This window comes from Homalodisca vitripennis, chromosome 3, assembly GCF_021130785.1.
Source record: "Homalodisca vitripennis isolate AUS2020 chromosome 3, UT_GWSS_2.1, whole genome shotgun sequence".
NCBI lineage: Eukaryota > Metazoa > Arthropoda > Insecta > Hemiptera > Cicadellidae > Homalodisca > Homalodisca vitripennis.
The window spans coordinates 96,624,027-96,649,532 of NC_060209.1; the positions used below are offsets into that span (position 1 = coordinate 96,624,027).

Here is a 25,506-nt window from a genome sequence, read left to right on the forward strand (position 1 = left end):
ATTCGTTTCATAAAATTAATTAACTAGAAGTAAAAATCGCGTTAGTTTGGAAAACTGAAATGAAGTAGCTCTGATTAAAGCAATTTTAGACCAGAATACATGAACTATTTTGCGATTAACCTCATGACGGAATTATACATGTAACCACTCTAATGTTCAACATCACCATATTATAGGCCAAGTCTACTCAATCCAGAAAACAGTGGTTCCGGTATTTTGAATCTCATCGACCTTACAGTACAAGCCTCGCATGAGCACTCACAAACCTTGTTCCCTATTCAATCATAGAATGCGTTCCCGATATGCTTGACCAGTTTTTATTCTTATTTAATTCAGTTAATTTTATTACATATTTAATCTGTAAACCAAAACAAATAAAAATAGTCAGAATACAATGTACTAATGAAATAGTAAAGCCAAATATAAATGTAAAGCGCTGTATTAATATTATTATCCCACTATTCAAACTTTGTAATTTCTAACTAATCTTCTTCATTTTTTATGGAAATAACATACTTATTTTATTTATTTATTTCACTATTGTCGTAATCTCGTGAATGTATTGATTGTAAAATTACTCACTGCAATGGTTGGATGGGAAATGTGAGGTTCAGGCCAAAATGCTGTAATTAGTTAGGAAAATAAAGAATGTAGTTATTTTTACCAAATTTACAAAAAAGATAAGTTACAAAAATCAATATTAAGTGTAAATTTCGAGTAACTAGTTTTGAAAATTATTTTATTCGGTTAATTTACGTACACGTTTTACTACAGATTACATTAAAGAACAAGATAAATGAATTTCAAATATCAGGTCAATTTATTTTTAACGCATGGATTCAAACTCATAACTTTAGTGGTTCATGGACTGGGAGTCAGTTTCCATTGTATAAACACAACCCAGTATTGCTCGAAATAGGTAAGGGAATTAATTCTAAGAATGAAATGAATCGTTTGCCGCGCTAGTTTTGGAGGAGGTAAAAAGTGTGAAGGTATCAAAAGTACTAATTAAAAATGACGATCATATTTGTTAGCTTGGCAAACTTATAACCATCCGTCAAAATTGTAGATTACAGTCAACCACAACACCGTCAATCAATGAGGCACATAGAATGGAAATGCCCCTTTCAGTGAAATATACAGTATTTATTTTAGTGACAAATGATGATGTGTATCAATACCATTAGTTTTTTAGAATTCTCAGGTAAGCTTTTTGATACAAAGGTAACTTTTCAAACGTTTGTAAATAATTACATTTTTATGTCGTGTTTTTATTTATATTTATTAAATAACAATTGTGAACGAATTTTATAACTTAGGGATGGTTTATATTATATTACAGGCTTAACACATTGTAAGTTCCGTTTCTGTAATCGATGGTTCTATGTCAATTTTGCAATCAAACCTTTTTTACTGAACAGCAAATTGAACTCTATTAATACATCTGCCATAGCCAGCCATATTTTACCTCTCTCGTCTACTCACTTATGAACTGTTTGTATCAATTTTACAGATTTTTCATCGATCTTTTACTCAGTATCGTGAAGCAAACTGAGCACTCAATGCTTGTAATGAGAAACATTGAATTTAACGCATTGTATTTGGCTTCTGTGTCTCGTTTCTCATTCTCATGTTCTGTAATCAATTCTAAAGAGTTCAAAAAGGTTATCGGAATCACGACTTAAATTATTACTGAAAACACAAACAATGCCGAGCTTCCCTGTCTCTAATGCCGCCATTAGTCGGTCCCCCTCCCCCCTCGACCATTGTAGTCTTGTCGGCTTTCTTCAAGAGTCTGAGAGGTAATAGAGTTTTAATTTTGCACCAGAATCTCTTTGTACTTATAGCCCAAGCTGAGATTCTTGGGTGAGTAGGCCCTACAGAGAAAATTAAAGTAGCCTACAGAGACTTGCAGAACATTAAAATTTATGTAGTCACCAACGGATCATCGTTGTTTTCCAACACGAAACTAATGTTCTTTATTGCAATTTTAAAATTTACATTCCACAATATTTTTTAAATATCAGCACTCGTTTCTGTATAAAACTAAGAGTATTGGTTTTATTTTACATAAGTCACATGATTCATCCTTCAAACTGCAGCATGGTAAAAAAGTGTTTGACAAAAACCACATGATATATTGTAGTGTTTATGATATTTTTGTGTTTAACAACTAACTTTATTTCACAGAAATCCTGTTTACCGCAATGTCACGAAAACTCTTGCAAGACAACATCATGGGTGAACACGAAAATTATAGTTCTTCTTTTATACTTCATGGAATCAGTGGTACCATTCACACAAAAGACACATACTTAAAGTACAATAATTGTATTATGCACGTGTGTATAGTATAGCCTTTCCCTTTCGCCCCATACAAACACGTAGCCTCGACCAGTTGAAGTCTCAATCCTCCCACAAGGCTGACGTATGGTAGAGATGAAAGTATATCAATTAACTGCACCGTCGCCACGCAATTAAAGTTTCCACAATCGCCGCCCGCTCGCTGAACACGATTCTCGGAATAATTAGTCGACTGAGTGTAAACTTTACTTTCCTTTCCCAAATGAGTTTTTATAGGACGATTCAATCAGACAATCGAGTCCGCGATCCGCCCAGTTATTGCGGACTAGAGCGTGCTAGGGCACCAATTATATTATTTATTTCTCTAGCCGAGATCGCGCCGATTGGCCGAGGCTGACCACACCCCCGTTACCATGGTTACTATGACGCCATTACCTCACCCCCCTCTCGTACTCTTGCACTCACTCACTCTCTCTCTCTCTCTCTCGTCGCGGTATTGTACATACTGTACTATATCTGTCTCTCTCGGAGAACGCTCCAGTAGCCGCGCTTCCTCACTTCTCTCGCTGTTTGACTCGCTAGACACACGCGCCCCAACATCCTCCTTTTACCTTCCTAGCACAATATCTAAACTGAAATTTGAAATTTAAATTCTTCTGTAAATACTACACGGTTCCTGTTCTGTATTTAACAGAACACACACGGCTGCTGTGTATTTAACATCACTAATTTGACAAAGTAACTACCAATAGTTTTAGCGTTTGCTAACTATTAATGGTACGCTATTTTACAGTGTTTACGTATTGTTATAACCTACCTTTTAATTTCTTTATCTAATATCTCTGGCACTAATTATGATATTCAATAACTCAAATCGCCAACATTTATATTTCATTTCATAGTATATATTTGAGCATAAAAAGGTGATATTTATAAATATACGTATTTTTTTTTTATTTTATCTTCATTTAAATGCGGTATTGAAGTATAAAATACGCTGATATTCGCCATTCCCTCCCTCTTTTCAGCACGCATTTGGTAATGTGGGAACGATGTTATGCGATCAAACCACTTTTTGTGAAATATTTACCAGTCCCAGAGGCCAATTTTCAACTATTGTACATTCAGTTACTAAATCACAAATATATAGTTAAGAGCTAATAAGTTGAATTTACAGTGCCATGTCTCAATTGCAATATTCATTACAACAATAAGAATGCAATAATTACGACTGTGCCTCTTGGTTTATATATTTACATTTTATTGCTTGCATTTGTTGTTTTTATAGTTTTTTTCTCTGTTGGTACCTATATATATTTTACTCTTGTTATTTACTTAAAGTATTTTCCCCATTGTTGTTTACTTTATATAGTTTATTTGCACTGTTATTATTTATCTCTTTATTTATTCATATGTCACGTCTTAGACAGTAATGTGCATGCATTTAAGTTATATATGCATTTAAGTTAAATATTTTGTATTTTTTTTCAGTTTTTTATTTACCACTATCAGTCATTAATGTTAATATTTTTTTACTCTTGTTATTCATTTAAAGTTTATCTTTCATTGTTGTTGATAATTGTATAATTTATTTGCATTGTTATTATTTGTCTGTTTGTTTCTCCATATTGTATCACACCTTACAGTAGTGTATTAAGTTAATATTATCACTAATTTATTATATACTTTCACTAATTTTTAATATAATTTATACTTTCTTATTACATTATTTATACGTTAATTATGCCTAGATCTGACTTAGAGTCCAGTTGCATGTTTGGTTTGGCCCTTTTGTTTAAGTATGTTTTAATCATCTATTATAAGTTAATAAATGTAAATTGGTTTTTGACCGTTGGAAGGAAATAAATATATAAATAAATAATTCCAGGACTGTAAGGTAGTAACAATAACATAGCAGTATTAGTATTAGCTCACAGGTATATACAATACCAACAGTATTAATCATACAATATTGCTGTAACTGAGCACGTGTAGTCTATGAATAAAGATAGCAAAATAGAATCATCCATAAATACCGTTCAAACATAATACAAGACGAATTCTCGGAAACAGCAATCCATTTAACCAATTAAGTTATCGAATCAATGTCATGTCATTGATTTTTTGTTTAAACTAAACATGCAACCCTAATAATATTATAAATGTGAAAGTGGCTTTGTTTGTTTGTTTTACTTTTACGTTACGCATCAACTATTCAACCAATCTTACTGAAATATTACATGGACATTCTTAGGGTCCCTGGGATGAATATACGCCTATTCTTATTTCGAAAATCCCTACAGGCTATGCCCTACTGGTCTCTACAGCAGTTAAACCCCCCATCTTTGTCCCTAAAGTATTACATGAAAGAGGTTGTTAAATGAAGCCAATTTTTCTGTTAAAACATTGTTTTATGACAGCATAACCATATGTTTCATTAATTTAACTACTAGGGCCTACTTCAATTTGTTTTCATTTATAGAGTGTAAGCATTTAGTAAGCTTGGTACTGACAGCATTTCTTATTTCAACATCGTGGCACCAAAGACAAACCAATTAATTTATTCTGGATTTTACTTAATGAACAAAATTGTGAATGTGTACATGTAAGGTATTGAATTTTGCTTCCTTAGACATTGTAGGACAGCAACAAAAATGAGGACTTGGCATTATCATGATTTAACAAACCATTCACTCCGTGACTGCAATTTGAGGAAAGCTCAATCCCAGTGAGTCTGTGATTATAGCAAGTGGAATTAAAAAGCAATAAACGAGACACTACTTTTTATGACAGAGAATCGTCGAGAGGACATCGCATCCATTTCTCACTGATCCGCTATAAGATACTGATTAGGTATATAAATACTGATATAATTCCTAGACTGAATCAAGAAAATAGTAGAGTATGATATTACATAGTACATGGATTGAGAAGCAAGAACATCTATTTTACTATATCATTTTACATATAGATGGCCACTGCCATAATGTAGGTATTGAAATGTGTTAGTATTATTGATGTGAATTATTTTTCAATTTTCAATAACTAGACTATATATATATATAAATCCATAAAATTTTTAAAGTTTTTACTGTTTAAAATCCAACCTAATAAAAAAAATTATATATATATATATATATATAGGTCTATATATTATAATTATATGTTTATTATACATTTAATCTATATATTGATGCATGATATATGATTAATTCTGTTTTGTTTTTTATATATAGGATACAAATATATATATTTATAATATATATATATATATTTATAATATATTAATATATATTATTTATAATTTATAATATATATATATATATATATATATATATATATATAATAGGAACCTATCGTATTACATCACAAGTGCTTTCACTATGAAAACTATGAACTTCGACTTTGGATTTCCTCTAAATTGGTCTAAAATAGTGTTTACTGAAATCCTGGGAGCTATTCTATAAAATACACAGAAATTAGCATAGACATTTCAGGAGAAGCCACGGGTATGAGCTTGTTATATAATAAACTTAAATTAACTAAACTAAAAAAGTAAAGTCAGTGGGCTAAATACTTTTTTAAAAACTTCGAAACAATATGAATATTTAATTAGTAATATAAAAGGTGGAGTATGAAACTCAGGGATAAAATAGGCTACTATACAATATATTATAAATAAACTATTCAACACTTAACAAAGTGATGAGTGCAGCTGTAAAACATAACAAGAACGAAGTAAAACCATAAATGATGCTCAAGATGCCTGAAAACTGTAACAATAGGTAATAAATAATACTTAATAACAATCAATAAACTGTTCTAAACTTAACAAGGATCAACAGCGAATAAGTAAAATAAACTATTAATTCAGATTTAAAAAAAAAAAAACAACAATTAAATTGACAAACTAGGAAAATAATGCCTGTATAAACTCAATGAATGAGAACAACAGACAATTTATTCTGAAGGCTAAAGTAAAATAACAATATGTGTTAGAAAATAGTTTTATATTAGAACATGAAGTTGGTAATATAATTGAGAAAATAAGAAACAAACGATCAAAACACACATAAAATGGAAAACATAACACACTACACTTTCATTGTAGAGGAAAGTGGAATAAAAAGATAAAAATACGGTAAATGTGTTCTTGACCATATAAAATCGAGTTTATTCTTGACTCAGGCAGCATCGAATATGAGCTAGAATACGTTGGATATCCGAAACGTATCAGAGTTGCCTTGTTCTGTGAGTAGTAATCACAGGTTCTTAGTTTGTGCCATGACGTCTCCAAAGTGTTGTAGAACTCTTTGGTGTACAGATCAGAGCAGTCAATCTGCGGGTAGGTAACGCTTCTAAAGAAATGTACAACATACCTACTCCTCTAAATACGACAAACTGAGCTGTCTTTTACTGTTCACACTGTTCATTTCCATATAATCTGCAGCCGATAATCCTTAAAAATAATTTGAATGAGATTTTTCGAAGCCTATTTAGGGGGTTAGATAGACTTCTGCCCATCTGTTTGCACGATATCATAAGAACGAACTGGTCCATAAACTTGAACTTTGCCACGAAGCTTTAATTTAGATAACATCAATTTTACATTGGCCTTATGCGTAACCACGATGGGAACGAAAAAATTACGTAATAAATAATTGTTAAAGCAAACAATTTTAATCAGGGTCACAATTTTAACACATGACTGTTACATAGCAATACGTATACTCTAATGAATGAGCAATAGACTTAAAATTTTGTATACAAAAGACTTAGTGAAGTATCTTACGCTACAACTGTGGCGTACTCCTATCTAGATCCAGAGAGGATATTTGTTTTACTTTGTAATCAGGCAACTACGCTGTTTTCTAATGTTGGAGTGACTAATGCAAGCAATATACAACGACTTAAACACCAAGACTGAAATTCCATTCCCTGGCTATAAATATATTCCAGAATTCCTAGCAAGCTAATGAACTCTCAATCAGACGTCATTAACACATGTAACCCTTTTACAGTCATCTCATTACAGCAAGATCCAATATGTTGTAATTTAAACAAAATAACCTCGTAGATCTTAGTCATAAACCTGTAGTACCGTATAAACGTTCATTGACATCATTTACAAACGTATGAATTTTTTGTATTTCAGAGAGAGAATATGTTTATAATCAACCACATAGATGAGACTGTCAAAGCAGATAAACTTTATGGATTCTACTGTAAATTAAGTCACTAATAAATTAGTTCAAATTTTGTACAACGTGTAGACTACAATATGAGTGTTGTTCCATCCGTATAAACACACACACATAGCATTAGTAAGATAATTTGTAAATGATGGACTGTTTTCCATGATCTGACTAAAGACTGATTGATAATAATACGAATACTATTGTACCTTCCTTTCAATTAAAATATTTGCATGGGCATCATTGATATCCGTGATATGAGTAGAAATTAACTTATAATACGAATACTATTGTTCTTCCTTTGCGACTCAAAGATTTGCATGGGTTTTTAAGGATATCCGTGAACTGCCAAAAGATTGATTTGATAATAAAAATACTATTTTTGTTCCTTTGCAACTCAAATATTTGCATGGGTTTGTATGGAAATCCGTGACTGCCTAGAGATTGATTTGATAATACAAATACTATTGTTGTTCCTTTGCAACTCAAAGATTTGCATGGGTTTGTATGGAAATCCTTGACTGCCTAGAGATTGATTTGATAATACAAATACTATTGTTGTTCCTTTGCAACTCAAAGATTTGCATGGGTTTGTATGGAAATCCGTGACTGCCTAGAGATTGATTTGATAATACAAATACTATTTTTGTTCCTTTGCAACTCAAATATTTGCATGGATTTGTATGGAAATCCGTGAATACCTAGAGATTGATTTGATAATACAAATACTATTGTTGTTCCTTTGCAACTCAAATATTTGCATGGATTTGTATGGAAATCCGTGACTGCCTAGAGATTGATTTCATAATACAAATACTATTGTTGTTCCTTTGCAACTCAAAGATTTGCATGGGTTTGTATGGAAATCCGTGACTGCCTAGAGATTGATTTGGTAATACAAATACTATTGTTGTTCCTTTGCAACTCAAATATTTGCATGGGTTTGTATGGAAATCCGTGACTGCCTAGAGATTGATTTGATAATACAAATACTATTGTTGTTCCTTTGCAACTCAAAGATTTGCATGGGTTTGTATGGAAATCCGTGACTGCCTAGAGATTGATTTCATAATACAAATACTATTGTTGTTCTTTTGCAACTCAAAGATTTGCATGGGTTTGTATGGAAATCCGTGACTGCCTAGAGATTGATTTCATAATACAAATACTATTGTTGTTCCTTTGCAACTCAAAGATTTGCATGGGTTTGTATGGAAATCCGTGACTGCCTAGAGATTGATTTCATAATACAAATATTATTGTTGTTCCTTTGCAACTCAAAGATTTGCATGGGTTTGTATGGAAATCCGTGACTGCCTAGAGATTGATTTGATAATACAAATACTATTGTTGTTCCTTTGCAACTCAAATATTTGCATGGGTTTGTATGGAAATCCGTGACTGCCTAGAGATTGATTTCATAATACAAATACTATTGTTGTTCCTTTGCAACTCAAAGATTTGCATGGGTTTGTATGGAAATCCATGACTGCCTAAAGATTGATTTGATAATACAAATACTATTGTTGTTCCTTCGCAACTCAAATATTTGCATGGGTTTGTATGGAAATCCGTGACTGCCTAGAGATTGATTTTATAATACGAATACTAATGTTCTTCCTTTGCAACTCAAAGATTTGCATATACATGCCAGAAGAGATCTTCAATTAGGCATTACTTATTGGCCCAGACTTAGGAGTTTCGTTAATTAAAACCATAAACGGGACATCTCCTAGTTCTAAGACTGGTGTGCAGTGTTTGAGTTTAACATTGTCCTTATGGTGTAAAAGTCCTGATGACCCCCAATCCAGCCAGTTCTAACAGACCTCAATAGATGAGTAAAAACAATTCAAATAAGAACAAAACAATTATGATACGAACTCGCAGCGCCTGCAGCAACTGATTTACAAGATTTCTAGGCAATTGGTTAATTTATTTGAGAAATATAATTTTATGTAAAAACTCAAAATGCGATTAGCATTTAAACTAAGCATGAGAAAAATCCGATAGTCTCGACTAGCGTAACATTTTATAAATATAGTTACGCTGGGCTCTGGATTAATATCTGACATTTTATGGAACTGGAACAGTACAGTGAATGGCAGTGTGCCCCCCTCCCACCACATCCCCGCTCTGGCACCGGCTGGATGTCTCTCGCCGCTCTCAGCCTTTGATCTCGCTTTTTCTGTCCCGCGAATCCACTTTTTCCGCCCGTTTACGCGGTTATTGTTTTCAAGGTTGTTCTGAACCGCGATAGTTCCCGGAACAAATGCCTGCCTACCGACCGCCTCAATACATTCTGGGAATCATAACTGTTCTTGCTCTTGGCCAGTTCAAAATTTAAGATATGAATACAAACTCAACATTAGGCAATACCAAAACAGTCACATAGCCTTCTGTGTATAGGTAATTGATATGCTGTGTCGTTATGGGTTGTGGAAACGTTTATATAGAATTACAATAATTTTAAATTATTGCTTGAATTAAAATAAATAAATTAAATTTTATTGTTGAATCGGTGTGGTGAAAAATTGAAGGAATTCGACAGTGAGGCTGACGCCGAGAGTCCACCTATCGCCTTGTACACAAAGTAATAATCATAATTATAATTAAATTATAAGTTATAATTTAAATTTTAACACTTAGTCTATTTTAAATTATAACACTAATATGTTATAAACAAATAATACACAGATATATTTTCCACAACAAATGTACATTATTTCAAACAGATAATTACTTTAACTTATTCACGTAACGTTCTTGATTTTCAAGTTTATTCATTATCTGATGGCAGTCTTATGTGAATCTTTCAATGATGTAAAAGTTGCCAACATGTGTGTTATGGCACGCCCTTCCCTTATATCAAACCCCTTCAACCTACGAGCTGTTTTACACCAAAATAAATTTAACCCTATAGGCATAGCTATTTCACAGACATATGTAGACTACAAATCGGCATTCGTCCTCGCTAGAATACCAGACACAAATTTTAGTTATAATTACGGTTCTCGCACCTCACCCTTCTAGTCTTCTGTGATTTTGACAGCGTTCTTTATTCATTGCAGTGATTACGTTACTGAGGGTGGAAGAAAATTAATCACAAATAAACAACCATTTCTCTATTTACGTCCACCTATCCACGTATTTGACTTTCTCTTGTGATGGAATTTTCAAAACCAGTTGAAGGACAACTGTGTGAGTAAATATAAAGCCCTATACAAAACGATTGTTGTTTAGGAATTTCACTGACAGTAAGACATACTAATTTGTTTGTATTCTTCGCTCGATTCTCACTACTAATCACCATGAATGATGGAAGTTGATATTTTAACACCGGCGCGACGCCTGGCCGAACATTATGACACACTGTGGTTTGTTGGAGAATACATCCCCGCAGTCGTGTCGAGTGCTCATTTCACACTTCAGGAACCCGAAATGACGCAATACGGCACGGTCCCATTTGTACGTTCCAAGCCATTACCTACAGACACACACTCACACGTGGTGTCACTCGACCCGGACATCTCCAACACCAAGGGAAATAGCTGGTCTCTATCGCTCGGTTTCCTTCTCAAATATCATCCAACCTCAGTTGTGCATCGCTACTCATCTCCAACATCACGGAAAATAGCTGGTCTCTATCGCTCGGGTTCCTTCTCAAATATCATCCAACCTCAGTTGTGCATCGCTACTCATCTCCAACATCACGGAAAATAGCTGGTCTCTATCGCTCGGGTTCCTTCTCAAATATCATCCAACCTCAGTTGTGCATCGCTACTCATCTCCAACATCACGGGAAAATAGCTGGTCTCTATCGCTCGGGTTCCTTCTCAAATCTTCATCCAACCTCAGTTGTGCATCGCTACTCATCTGTAACATCACGGGAAATAGCTGGTCTCTATCGCTCGGGTTCCTTCTCACATCTTATCCAACCTCAGTTGTACACCGCTACTCATCTGTAACACCACGGGAAATAGCTGGTCTCTGTCGCTCGGGTTCCTTCTCAAATCTTATCCAACCTCAGTTGTACACCGCTACTCATCTGTAACACCACGGGAAATAGCTGGTCTCTGTCGCTCGGGTTCCTTCTCAAATCTTATCCAACCTCAGTTGTACACCGCTACTCATCTGTAACACCACGGGAAATAGCTGGTCTCTGTCGCTCGGGTTCCTTCTCAAATCTTATCCAACCTCAGTTGTACACCGCTACTCATCTGTAACACCACGGGAAATAGCTAGTCTCTATCGCTCGGGTTCCTTCTCAAATCTGATCCAATCTCAGTTGTACATCGCTAGTTATCTGCAACACTACGGGGAATATTTGGTCTCCATCGCTTAGGTGCCTTCTCAAATCTTATCCAACCTCGGTTGTGCATCATAAGTCTTATGAAAAGAGCTACTAACGAAGCTACTCGTATTTCAGTAACACAGATCTGTCTACACAGTTACATGTATTCAGAATATTTTTATAAATTCTCTTTCACAAAACAGAAATACACAGAACCAAACTTAGAATGCAAAACTTTTATTTACGTTTGTTGCAGGATTGGATCCTCCATTCAAAAGGTCATCCAAGGACCTCTACTGCTACATGTAGAGTAGTCCTGTTGATAAGACGTTCATGTGACATGTTACGTCTGTTGCAGGATTGGATCCTCCAGTACAAGAGTCATCCAATGACCTCTACTGCTACATGTAGAGTAGTCATGTTGATAAGACGCTCATGTGACATGTTACGTCTGTTGCAGGATTGGATCCTCCTGTACAAGAGTCATCCAAGGACCTCTACTGGTTCTGAGCGTCAGCCAGCAAGTCTTCAGCGCCCTCATGGTCCCTGTAGATCTTCTGTACTCTACTGGATGCTTCTGAGGACGCCTGACTTGTTGCAAACCGTTATAAAAGACAAAGACTCTAGTGTAGAGATATTCCTTCCCCTATTCCATTTGAGACGCTGGTTGGGTGGTGGATGGTGTCAGTCAATTGTATACCATTCAACGTGAGTGCAATACATAATTGCATTACATTTTCTAAATTTTGGTATTCTATAATTTATTTGTTGACTTATATATAAAACTAATTAAATTGTGTATTTTAGTTTTCACGAAAGATGTATATTTTTAGAACTCGCTATTACGTAATTTACTACGATAACAAGTATAATGTATTATTAGACCTCTGTTCTATTTATATTGTATATACTTCAGTTGAAAGTAACTTACTGTACATAATATGCTTCTATGATACCACGCCAATTCAGTTTACGAAATAGCTTTAAAACTGGCGTTTTTTTTTTTCAAATACTTTCAGCAACATAATCTTTTTGGAAAACATGTCAATGAAATATTCTAGCAGATCCACATTAAGTAAAGCAAGAGCTGCGGTCCCGTTATGACTGATATTGACAACCGCGCAAGACCCAATTAACGCGCGAACGGTCTTGTCGCCTGCGTCGCTTCGCGCCATCGCGCCACCGCGCCGCGCCATAACGTCCAACAGGCTATTACCGTTGATGATAACCTTGAGGAAACTATTAGTGAGCTCGTATAACCTATAAACTAGAGCCTAATGTCACGGTTCAGCATAACTCGGTAACGATCAAGTGATTAGAGAGAAACTCGCTAAAGGCCACGACATAGCGCATGCCTCTTTCTTAGTGTTTTAGATCAATATTCGTTTCATTAAATGCTCAGATATGATTTGATCTCATTTACAAAGAGGTCAGTTATATTTGGTCAGAGATGAGTAGTAAAGACGTACAGAAAGACGTAACTGTCATAAAATATTAAATATATATTATAATATTGTTTTATACACTTATATTACTATCCCGTCACACCACCAGCACCACCCACCTCCGTCTCTGAAAGCTTGTGATTATTTATTGTACATAGTGACAGACCTACAAACAGTGGTATGTGCAATTTTAGGTTAGCTTTCAGCGGAAACTTGTAAATTATTTTAGTTATTCAGCCAGAATCAGTGGACCTGTGGACGTGTCGTTGGCATCGAAGGTATCCTTTTGTAAAAAAGACTAATCAAATAATACTCATTGTAAAATTCGAGTTAAGACTTGTACATGACTGATTTAAATGTATTGCTGTATCTGTAAAGTTGTATTAAATATCAGCTGTTTTTGTATATTTTTGTGAAAATGGTTTGTAACGTGCAATAGATTATTCAGGACGTAGAATAAATTCCATTTAACTATTTGTAGCTCTAATACTATTTCACTTATTTTATTCGTTTATGAGTTTTGTTACTATAAAGCTCAATTTTTTTGTAAGAAAGCGTTAAGAATATATATAATTTATATGGAACCGTAACGTATGTATGTAAAAATACGTGAAATCGTGCTATAAATCAATACGTAAAAGAAATAAATGTAATATTACTTATTTACAATAGTTCTCTTGTTCGTAATACAAAAATAATTTATTTATAATGAAAATACTTAGAGGATTTCCACAATAGCCTATTGTATGTTGTACCTTACTGTTAAGTACCAAGATTTTTAAAATTCTTCATTTTCAGTATGCATTATGTTCAAAGTTATTTTAATAGCCTTTATTCAAAAGTTTCAGTGTGAAAGACAAACTATTATGTAATTGCTTTTAGAAGACTAAAGAGACATTAATTTATAATTACAATTTTTATAGAGAACTTTTCTACCGAAGCAACCTCGAAGATTCCAGGTTTTACTTGGCTAATTTTTTCCGGTTGAAGGATTTCAATATCAAAACCGCAAAAGTTCAATAAAGCGCTTGTCATTTGTTCTCCTGACTAATATCAGAATGTTGTATCTGTAAGTATAAAGTGAAAGTTTATACTGCTAAAACTCGGGATTCGAACTCGAGTCCCTGGAGTGTTCTGCCATCTGCTGGACATATATCAAAGCTCCAACGCCTTTCGGGACAAATAATGACAATATGTTTTTTACATTAATGATTGAAAATTAAATTCTTGAAGGAGGAAACAAACAGTGGTTAGGGCAGCGAAGGGTCTTTCCAGATGTCGGGTAATGGCGATGGTTTCTCTTCAAAGGTTGTTTGTTAGAAAGGAATTGTTGGAAATATATTGTGAGTTTATTTAATCACTTACCTTGACTCTTCTCCATATTGTAGGGTTTCTTAATTTGAACAATTTCACCTGGAATTCCTAAGAATAGTTTGAATGAATCGTACATAAGTAATTGTGCGGAGAAGGGCATTTGGACCAACCAACCAATATTGTCAACTCTTTTTCGTTTATTATCTTTAGTGTTAAGTTCACTAAACTCATACAATCTTTTTTAATTATACTGTTCGAATTTTTATTTGATCTAACTTATTTTAAGGAATTTCCATGTATTTAAATAGAATCAATTGTAACATTAAGTTGACAAGCCTTTATTGTACTATAGAAATACAGCTTTTAAATTATTAAATTGTATATTATATAAACGGACAGACCTTACTGTGTTTAGAGCACTCTACAAAACATGTTATTATTTGATGTAGCATTGATAATACGTAAACATTTATTTCATCTTGAACGTTTAAAAGACAAATGGGAAGTGATAATTGTGGTAAAGTAGAGATGTAGCGCATTATCGACAATGTATATAGCCGAAGTAAATACTGTACTGTAACTGAGTTGTAAGTTAGTTGGCCTACTGTATGTATATGACTGCCTCCGCGGTATAGCCTATTGCCATTCTTCTTGTCATTAGATTATGTTATAAATTATACGTTATGTCATACAATACTGTGTATTTATTTTATTCCTCATCTCTTCACAATTTATATATTCATATACCTGACACACACTCACACAAATTAATGGATGGTTGTTTTATACAGATTTAAAAATAATAGAACAATTCCGAACGTAAACTCAGCTCGATTAGGGCTAGGGCTATTACACTACCATGTTGAATTTTGAGTTCAACTCAAGTTCACCTTCCTTTTATTGCAGCGTCTGGTATCTGACACTGTCTAAGACTTGACTCCTGGAATCTGGAGTCATGTTCGTCTGACGAGATCCAAAGAAAGTCGACGACGAAGAAGCTCAAAACGAAGCATTTACATCGTTTCGACATTAGAGACACCTATAAATCGGTGAAGTGGTAGTCTCATTGTCTCATCAGACACAATTGAGTGCACTACGATGTGACACGAGTTTTCCACATAGCTATGGTAGGAAGGGTTGATTCAATTGAATTTTGAGCTTAGCTCCAGTTGATAGAGTTAACTACAATGTTGATAAAGATCTCAAAGGGATAAAATCATAACACAATGTTTTTAATAATATTCAATGTGCGTAAATATGTTTACTGTGATATGAGCAGTTTGTTGTAATGGATATGATTTCTGGGTTCTATGAAATAATGATTACATTAAATGTAAACGTCTTTTTAAATTTTACTTTATCTTAATCAAAAGTAGCGAGTGGTTTAGTCTTACTGAACCAAAAGGCTATTAATTTAAATCATTCCGAGCTGAAGAAACACCTTAATTTTGGTACATTCTACGAGTATTTTTTGTGCTTTTAAATTGATCTGTACATAAAACTTTATTAACACTTTCAGAATAAACTCGAGTTCTCATACATTGCTCTCAGTACTTCTACTGATTGATAACCTGTGTTTAACTGAAATTTAAAGATTTTAGATCCTTGTTACAAATTAACTACAATTTGCACTATACACTTAATGTAGTGAGTGGACTAGGACTGCATCAACTTAAAACAATTAAAACTCTCTTGTTAAAACGAAATTCTATTAATCCATTTATTATTCAAAAATTACATTATCCGAATAAAAACTACATTATTTTTTTTAATAGCATTTAAAAATTTTCATCTTCCCTTCAGACTGGCACTTTTGTTATTATTCCTTAATTTATAATATTATATTTGTTGAATTGGTCTAATTGAGTGTGAAGTGAACACTTTTCTTTCAAGTGTTAATTTAGATTCATACCGCAAACAACCTAAAATGATGTGTAACACACGCTAAAACAAAAAGGGAAAATGAAAATATCAGGGGAGGAGAGAAATGATAGGGAAAATATTCAATTATCTTACTGGCTTGCATACCTTTTCACGCATAATCTACAAACACCTCTCTCGAGACAATGACAAAAATTGTAAAATTCGTCCCAATAATAATAAATAGCGCATTGTCTTTAGAACCATACGTTCTGAACTATAAGGACCTTCGCTGTTCTCGTATGTACCACAGCAAAGCTATAGTGTCAACAGCAAAGCGTTAAACTTAGATTGCGCTCGATTGGATTACATCATACTACTGATACATACTACACCTATATCATGTCTGCAGTGCTAACTAAAAGGTTTGGGGAATTCCTGAAATGCTGTTAAAGCTAATAAATTCTTTGTTGCATATAAATGTATTTTAGTTGCCACAAATACTTTTGAGTAACTAATTAAAAAAGAACAACATTTTTCATGGCAAGCACCTTAAACTGTAAATTGCTAGATGTAGTTTATTTACGCGTAGTCCCCCTGTCAACTCAACCCCTCCTCCCCGACATCATAATATGGACAACAATAGAGCCAATTTTCATAATATCCATACAAGACGTGAGAGTAAAAGGATTCAAGTACCCGTTATAGTGTTTAACAGTCATGGAAAATCTGACCCAAATCTGAACATTTATTCGTTTTTTTTACGAAAACCATAAACCTAAACTATATACTAAATGATGACTTGGATTTAGGTCAGTCCAAAAGCATGACGAATGCCCTCTACAGCATACATCGTTCTCCAACCTGTCTTAACATTTACATTTTCCAGATTTACGTAAAACGTACAGATCGTGTTCTAGTAGAAAGAAACTCCCTTCCTTGCCTACAACAGCTGTTCCTCCCTGTAACAGATGTTCCCTGTGGAAGACAAAGACTGCGAAGTGAGAGATACTGTTGATGCCGAGCAACAAAGACCTCTAAAAGCGCCATAACTCGTGTACGAGCATTGTTGTGAACCGACTAATGAATTGGCACAATTGTCGCATCAAAACAGAGTGGAAGTCGAGGCGAGACGGGCCCGTACACAGCTACACGTGTGAAGCCATCCCTCACGCTATTCTGGGGGCCGCAAATCAACTGGAACTCCATCCCTTTGTTTACCGCGCGACAAAGATGAGCCGAAAATACTTTCGACCATTTAAATAGTGACACTTTGAAACGAACGGTGCACTATCAATAAATTTCCAAAGGACCCGGTCCAAATGAGACACTAACAGGGAGTTAAACAGGCCCTAAACATGATTCATTGTGGCGTCTACAGAGCGTAAATTGTGCACCGGCTGGAGTGTCATTTTAATGGCGACAGTTTCCGCGGGGAAAGATCTTTGCAAAATTTGATTTGCACTGTTCTATCTAAAACGTACACTTTGTAGTATACACACTCTAAAGTCAAAGAAAGTAAAATAAATGTGACATTAAAAAGTAAGGATTGTTCAGAACTCACAATTTAAACTCAATGAAATGAAAGTATAACTATGATATTTGGTAATGTCAGTACATAAAGTGCATTCCGTACTGAGATATGGAGATTGAGGAGTTAAAGATAACTTAAAGTTTATGTGAAATCAATGAAAGTTATGAAGTTATTTGAGGCTGATAATTTTGCACCTAAACATGAGATATGGAGAAGGTGTTGGCATGTTGAAGTATTTAAATATTAAATGATGACTAGGCAAAGTTTATGGAATAGTAGGTTAATCCTTTCCTGTCACAAGGATACTACATTTATCCTGAAAACTGACAGATCATGCTTGTGGAACAAATCACCACTTTCAATAGCGTCATATAGTTGATCAAGAAAGAATGAAATAAGAAACAAGTTTCAACTATTGGGTTTCTTGGAATGATAAAGATTTTTTGGCAACAAGGAACTACGTTTATTCTGAAAACTATCAGCTCTTTACTATAAACAAACTATCGCTTTCAATAACATCATAGAGGTGATCAGGAAAACTTCAAATACGTAACGAATTTTCACCGTTCGGATTCTTGGAATGATAAAGATTTTTTGACAACAAGAAACTAGGTTCATTCTGAGATCTATCAGATCTTTACTCTGAAACAAACTATCACTTTCAATAACATCATAGAGTTCTTCAGGAAAACTTCAAATACGTAACGATTTTCATATGTTGAGTTTCTAGTAAAGATTTGCTGACAACAAGGAACTAGGTTCTTTCTGAGATCTATCAGATCTTTACTATGGAACAAACTATCACTTTCAATAACATCATAGAGTTGATCAAGAAAACGTGAAATACGTAACGAATTTCAACCGTTGGGCTTCTAGTAAAGATTTGCTGACAACAAGGAACTAGGTTCATTCTGAGATCTATCAGATATTAACTATGGAACAACTATCACTTTCAATAACATCATAGAGTTGATCAGGAAAACGTGAAATACGTAACGAATTTCAACCTTTGGGTTTCTAGTAAAGATTTGCTGACAACAAGAAACTAGGCTCATTCTGAGATCTATCAGATCTTTACTCTGAAACAAACTATCACTTTCAATAACATCATAGAGTTCTTCAGGAAAACTTCAAATACGTAACGAATTTTTCATATGTTGAGTTTCTAGTAAATATTTGCTGACAACAAGGAACTAGGTTCTTTCTGAGATCTATCAGATCTTTACTATGGAACAAACTATCACTTTCAATAACATCATAGAGTTGATCAAGAAAACGTGAAATACGTAACGAATTTCAACCGTTGGGCTTCTAGTAAAGATTTGCTGACAACAAGGAACTAGGTTCATTCTGAGATCTATCAGATATTAACTATGGAACAACTATCACTTTCAATAACATCATAGAGTTGATCAGGAAAACGTGAAATACGTAACGAATTTCAACCTTTGGGTTTCTAGTAAAGATTTGCTGACAACAAGGAACTAGGTTCTTTCTGAGATCTATCAGATCTTTACTCTGAAACAAACTATCACTTTCAATAACATCATAGAGTTGATCAGGAAAACGTGAAATACGTAACGAATTTCAACCTTTGGGTTTCTAGTAAAGATTTGCTGAGGAACAAAGAACTAGGTCACTTTCATTCGATCGATCTATCACTCTTTACTATGGAACAAACATCTTTCAATAAATACATGATAGTTGAAATCGAAAAACGTGAAATACGTAACGAATTTCAACCTTTGGGTTTCTAGTAAAGATTTGCTGACAACAAGGAACTAGGTTCATTCTGAGATCTATCAGATCTTTACTATGGAACAAACTATCACTTTCAATAACATCATAGAGTTGATCAGGAAAACGTGAAATACGTAACGAATTTCAACCTTTGGGTTTCTAGTAAAGATTTGCTGAGAACAAAGAACTAGGTTCATTCTGAGATCTATCAGATCTTTACTATGAAAAAGCCATCACTTCCAATAGGAACAATGAGTTCAACAAGAAAAAAGAGAAATAAGTAATCGAAATTGCAATACGAATTGCAATCAAATACTGTTTAGTGACACGAGGTATAGCCTACTATTACCTTTTAATCCATATTTATAAGAGGATATCCTCTGCGAAGTTTGACCTCTGCTCAATATGTAATTGAACTTGTTTTAATTTCGGAAATACTGGAATAAATGCCATGAAATGTTCACCGATATTCATGATCGGAGGATTCAGAACACGTAAGTGAAAATGTTCAATATTAATTACGTTACATATATTACTTTGTAGTTTGTCATTTTTACTTCATTTGATTTAGAAGGGTTTTTCACTCCAACTACAGGGTTTCAAATGAATGGACTGATCTTGAAAGTTTATCCATTCGAATTTTGGGAGTAGCTATGAAGGCGGAATGTCTAATGGTCATATCTTATCTCAGGAATGTGTACGAAACCATTTCAGAATTGCATACAAAACATCTGCTATTGTGAAATAAGAGCCATGTGAAGCAGCGGATAACAACTAATGCTATATATACGATTCCAGATTTCAGGTGTTTCAGAGGTGACTTATGGTACTCAGGTCGTCTTTAAATTGCTTACGTACTAGTTCGAAGATCTAGTTTCCGATATCCATAGCGATAATTGTTTATTATTAGTTACCCTTATGATGGTTATAAGAATTTCGTAAAAAATATAACTGGTGAAATCATGGTAAAATCAATTCTAGAATCAAACGTAATCTGTGAGAAATTTATGAGCAGGGGAAGGATGATATTTAAAAAACCGTCATTGCGGTAGTGATGTTCAGTTATTCCTACATTTATTTATTTTAAAATAATCCTAAAGTTGTAATACTTTGTATCGTACTGGTATTTGTATTCTTATAGTTCAGTATTTTCCCCTTTAGCAAAATTTAATTATTTCAAATTTAATGTTATGCTAACTACAATGCTATGGTGTCACAAGTTTACATTTGTAATTATTTCATACTTGATACGGTACTGTATGTGACTGTACTCAGGAATAGTCAGTGACAATGACCTAAACACTCAATCAGCGACTAACAAGGTGTGATGGATGGCGAGCTCGCGCCTAGCCTGGCACTGCCACGGCACGTCGCTCTGGCACCCGGCCACGGCTCGCTCTGGCACACAGATAAATCTCACACTTCAAAGTAAGACCGATTCAAACTCAAACCTTGTTTTCACTATTTGCCAACAAAACGTTTTATTGCCGAACGTTGAGGACTGATATATTAACACTGACTGTCCATTGTACTGGGTAAAAGTATCTATCTAGTAGACCGGATTAACCTAATATATTTCAGCGCAAATAGCTTTACTGCTAATAAACTCTTGCGCTAATATATATTGAAGATGGGATAAATAGTTTAAGTGTTTAATCGTTGGTCTGTCTGAGTTTAACGACCCGGCGACTTGTGTTAGTGATTTTATGATTTTATTTTATTTAAGAAATCCAACGTGAGATATAACTACGAGAGCTTGATCATCAAAAAAACAACCCACTTCACATGAAACATATCTATAGAGCTCTTGCTAAGAAACTAAATCCCTCACTGTTGCATAAATATTTCAACATACATAAAATCAAAAATACACAATCTAGGTTCATTACGTCGGACCTATATACGAGTAAAAGAACATATATGCAACGTGGGATCCATAAGAACGTTGAGCCTACTGGCTGTCAAACTATATATATATCATAGGGCCTATAAATATCGTAAAAAGATAACTTAGAACATATATGCAACGTGGGATCCATAAGAACGTTGAGCCTACTGGCTGTCAAACTATATATATCATAGGGCCTATAAATATCGTAAAAAGATAACTTAGAACCTATATGCAACGTGGGATTCATAAGAACGTTGAGCCTACTGGCTGTCAAACTATATATAACATAGGGCCTATTAATATCGTAAAAAGATAACTTAGAACCTATATGCAACGTGGGATTCATAAAGAACGTTGAGCCTACTGGCTGTCAAACTATATATAACATAGGGCCTATAAATATCGTAAAAAGATAACTTAGAACCTATATGCAACGTGGGATTCATAAGAACGTTGAGCCTACTGGCTGTCAAACTATATATAACATAGGGCCTATAAATATCGTAAAAAGAAAACTTAGAACATATATGCAACGTGGGATTCATAAGAACGTTGAGCCTACTGGCTGTCAAACTATATATAACATAGGGCCTATTAATATCGTAAAAAGATAACTTAAGACCTATATGCAACGTGGGATTCATAAAGAACGTCGAGCCTACTGGCTGTCAAACTATATATAACATAGGGCCTATTAATATCGTAAAAAGATAACTTAGGACCTATATGCAACGTGGGATTCATAAAGAACGTTGAGCCTACTGGCTGTCAAACTATATATAACATAGGGCCTATTAATATCGTAAAAAGATAACTTAGAACCTATATGCAACGTGGGATTCATAAGAACGTTGAGCCTACTAGCTGTCAAACTATATATAACATAGGGCTTATAAATATCGTAAAAAGATAACTTAGAACCTATATGCAACGTGGGATTCATAAGAACGTTGAGCCTACTGGCTGTCAAACTATATATAACATAGCACTGTTTTGGGGAGAGTATAAAATGAACAACTATTATTCTACTGTCTGAAGTACCATAAATGAATCTACGAAACAAAGTGAAAACCTTTGTACTCTTTCGCTGTCATATAAAAAAAAGAAATAGGGAATGTGAAACATCTACAATATACAAGAGGCATAAAATCGGTGCAAAGTCTCTTTGTAAAGTATCATAAGTATATCTACGAAAAACAAACAGAAAATCTCAAACCTTTTCGTTGTTTAACGACAATAATACACTTATATTATTATACACTCTATATTCCTATTGAAAAATCTAAAACTTTAAAAATTTAGAAATCTATCAAAACCTGTGAAAATCTTTTAAATTGTGTATAGAATCAGTAATAATTCAGTTTCGAACGATTTTTGCCGTAAATTAATACCAATTCTGACAGGAATGAATTAAAAATCTGATTTAAAATTTTATCTTGAATGAATTTAAATTCTGTTGCGAATTATGAAAATTCTGTTAACTTTAATAAACATCTGTTTCGAATTAATTAAAATTATGTTTTGAATAAATTAAAAGTATGTTTCATATATTTAAATTTCTTTTAAACATGTCAAAATTCTCGAAAAAGCGTAGTAAAAAATATATAAAAAATAAGTAAAAACTTCAAATAGGCTAACTTAAAATTATGTTTTGAATAAAAAAAACTGTGTTTAAAGTTAATGTAATTCTTTATTATTTAAAATATTTGAAAAATTTATAATACTTTTAAATTATATTTCTAAAAATTTTGATATATACATATATCATATAAAAGATTATATAATTTTTCTCTTAATGTTTCTCTTAATTCAGAATGAGTGGTTTTATTCTACATTTCTTATCATATCCAACAATTTATTACATCTTTATTCTTGTATTTTATGTTTTTCACTTTTTAATAATGTTCTTGCGTTTTCCATTTATTTCAAAAATTATGAGCGCAAATATATATATATATATATATATATATATATATATATATATATATATATATGGTTATTAAAAATCTTAAATGACAACATACGTGTAAAAATTTAGAGTATAATAATCTTTTCATTGCATTTAACAATTTCTGATATTTTGTCGCAATCGAGAACTTTAAGACATTTTGTAAAGAAAACCACGTACATGTTTTCTAGCAGTCAGACATACATTTTTAAAATTGATACAGACATCCATTACGATATCAGATCCAGCGTTTATTTCTTTGTTTCTAAATTTCCAGCGGCTAATCATGAATTTTTCAACAGAGTATAAACGCTTTAGACACCAAAAGGCATTTGAGACGAGCTTTGAATTTATATATATTGTTTGAATTCTTTAGACTTTCAGGGAGCCTGTTGATTAATCTGACACCAACTTGTTGCGGGAGGTGTTGAGACACCGTCAGTCTGTGTTGATGTGTTCTGAAGTTGTTCCTGCCTCTGGTTTCATATTGGTGAACTTCCCTGCCACGAACCAACACACTTGGAGAAGCAGTAGCCTACATGATCACCTCAGTAATATAAAGGCAGGGTAAAGTAAGCAATCCCAGCTCCCTGAAAGATTCCTTGCACGACTCTCTAAAGTTTAACTTTTCAATTACTCTTACAGCTCTTTTTGAGTTTAAAAACGCTCCATTTTGGTTTTGGAACAACCTCCTCAGAGTCTTATTCCATACACTAAATGTGCATTGATAAAGCCATAATAAGCCATCTTTAAGACTTTTGGGGAACAGAACATTGCTAGTTTTCGCAAGGCAAGTATGCCAGAGAAAACTTTAGCACATACGTTATGTACATGATCGTTCGAGGGCAGTTCCCTATGAAGGTATGAAGGAGCATTCCCAAAAACGTCATGGAATTAGTTTCCTCTAAAAGGTCTTCATCCACAAAAACAGCAGGCCGCTCTGCATCTGGCTGTTGGAGAGAGAAATGAACAACATTCTATTTCGACTGGTTGGCTTTCAAGTTTATTTCCAAAAAGAAGAATTTATAGATTAATTTAATGTCGTAAATGATGTGATCTTCAAATCCTTAAGGGGTTTATTATTGAAGCAGAGAGTCGTGTCGTCAGCATACTGAATAATTTCCCATGCTGGATTAATGAATTCAATCTGCCGACGTATATCAGAAATAAAAGGGGCCTAAGGAATGAAACCTGAGAGACACCATTGGCCATTTTGATTTTTTCAGAAACAACATTTGAAATCTCTACGCACTGATCTCGATCCTAGAGGTTAGAAGTGAGCCATAAGTGCGGGAGGCCCTCGATGCCACATTTATGTGACTGGTACAATAGTATTTCATGGTGTATGCAGTCAAAAGCATTGGAAATGTCGAAAATATAAACGTGTAAACGTAAACACGAAAGTGAAAAAGTAAAAAATTATAATAAACGTACATTTACTCATAAATATTCTAAAGCGCAATACTTTGAAAAAATAAAGCAATGAATTTATTTATTTACTCGTAATTATTTGTTTTTATTGTAAATGCATAGATACATTATTCACTTATTTAGTAATCAATGGTGTAAGGAGTTGAACCACACATTGCACGATATATATTTTATTTAAGTTCTATTTTATCTATTCTGTTAGTTCTCACATTAAAACAATGAATGGCTTTAAACGATACGTTGATAATCGATGTATATGTATATGTTGTTCTATATAGAAAATTTTTGTTTGTGTTAAATTATTAGCCTTTCACATAAACAGTACGGATTCATTATCGATTACAAAATACATTATGAATTATCTTACACAAAAAATTACCATATTCAAGTTGACAAATATCCAAAAGAAATGTTTGTCTCAAAAACACCTCCTAGTACGATAACTTAAATCATTTCGAGTGAAGGATTTTAAGCAAACACAAAAATTGTCAAAGCTGTGAGTGGAGTTCTTTTGACTAATTACTTTGCAAGAGGCGAGAGAAGGAGATGAGTC

At 33.7% G+C, this 25,506-nt stretch overlaps 1 protein-coding gene across 1 annotated transcript in view; it reads left to right on the forward strand.

Moving 5' to 3' along the window:
* Positions 1-15,243, forward strand: part of LOC124357207 (protein vestigial) — a 124,751-nt gene extending 109,508 nt beyond the window's left edge. Inside the window, exon 6 of the mRNA XM_046808747.1 lies at positions 12,251-15,243. Coding sequence (XP_046664703.1) covers positions 12,251-12,300 — 50 coding nt within the window. The 3' untranslated portion in view covers positions 12,301-15,243. The remainder of the gene's footprint in view (positions 1-12,250) is intronic.
* Positions 15,244-25,506: the final 10,263 nt, after the last annotated feature.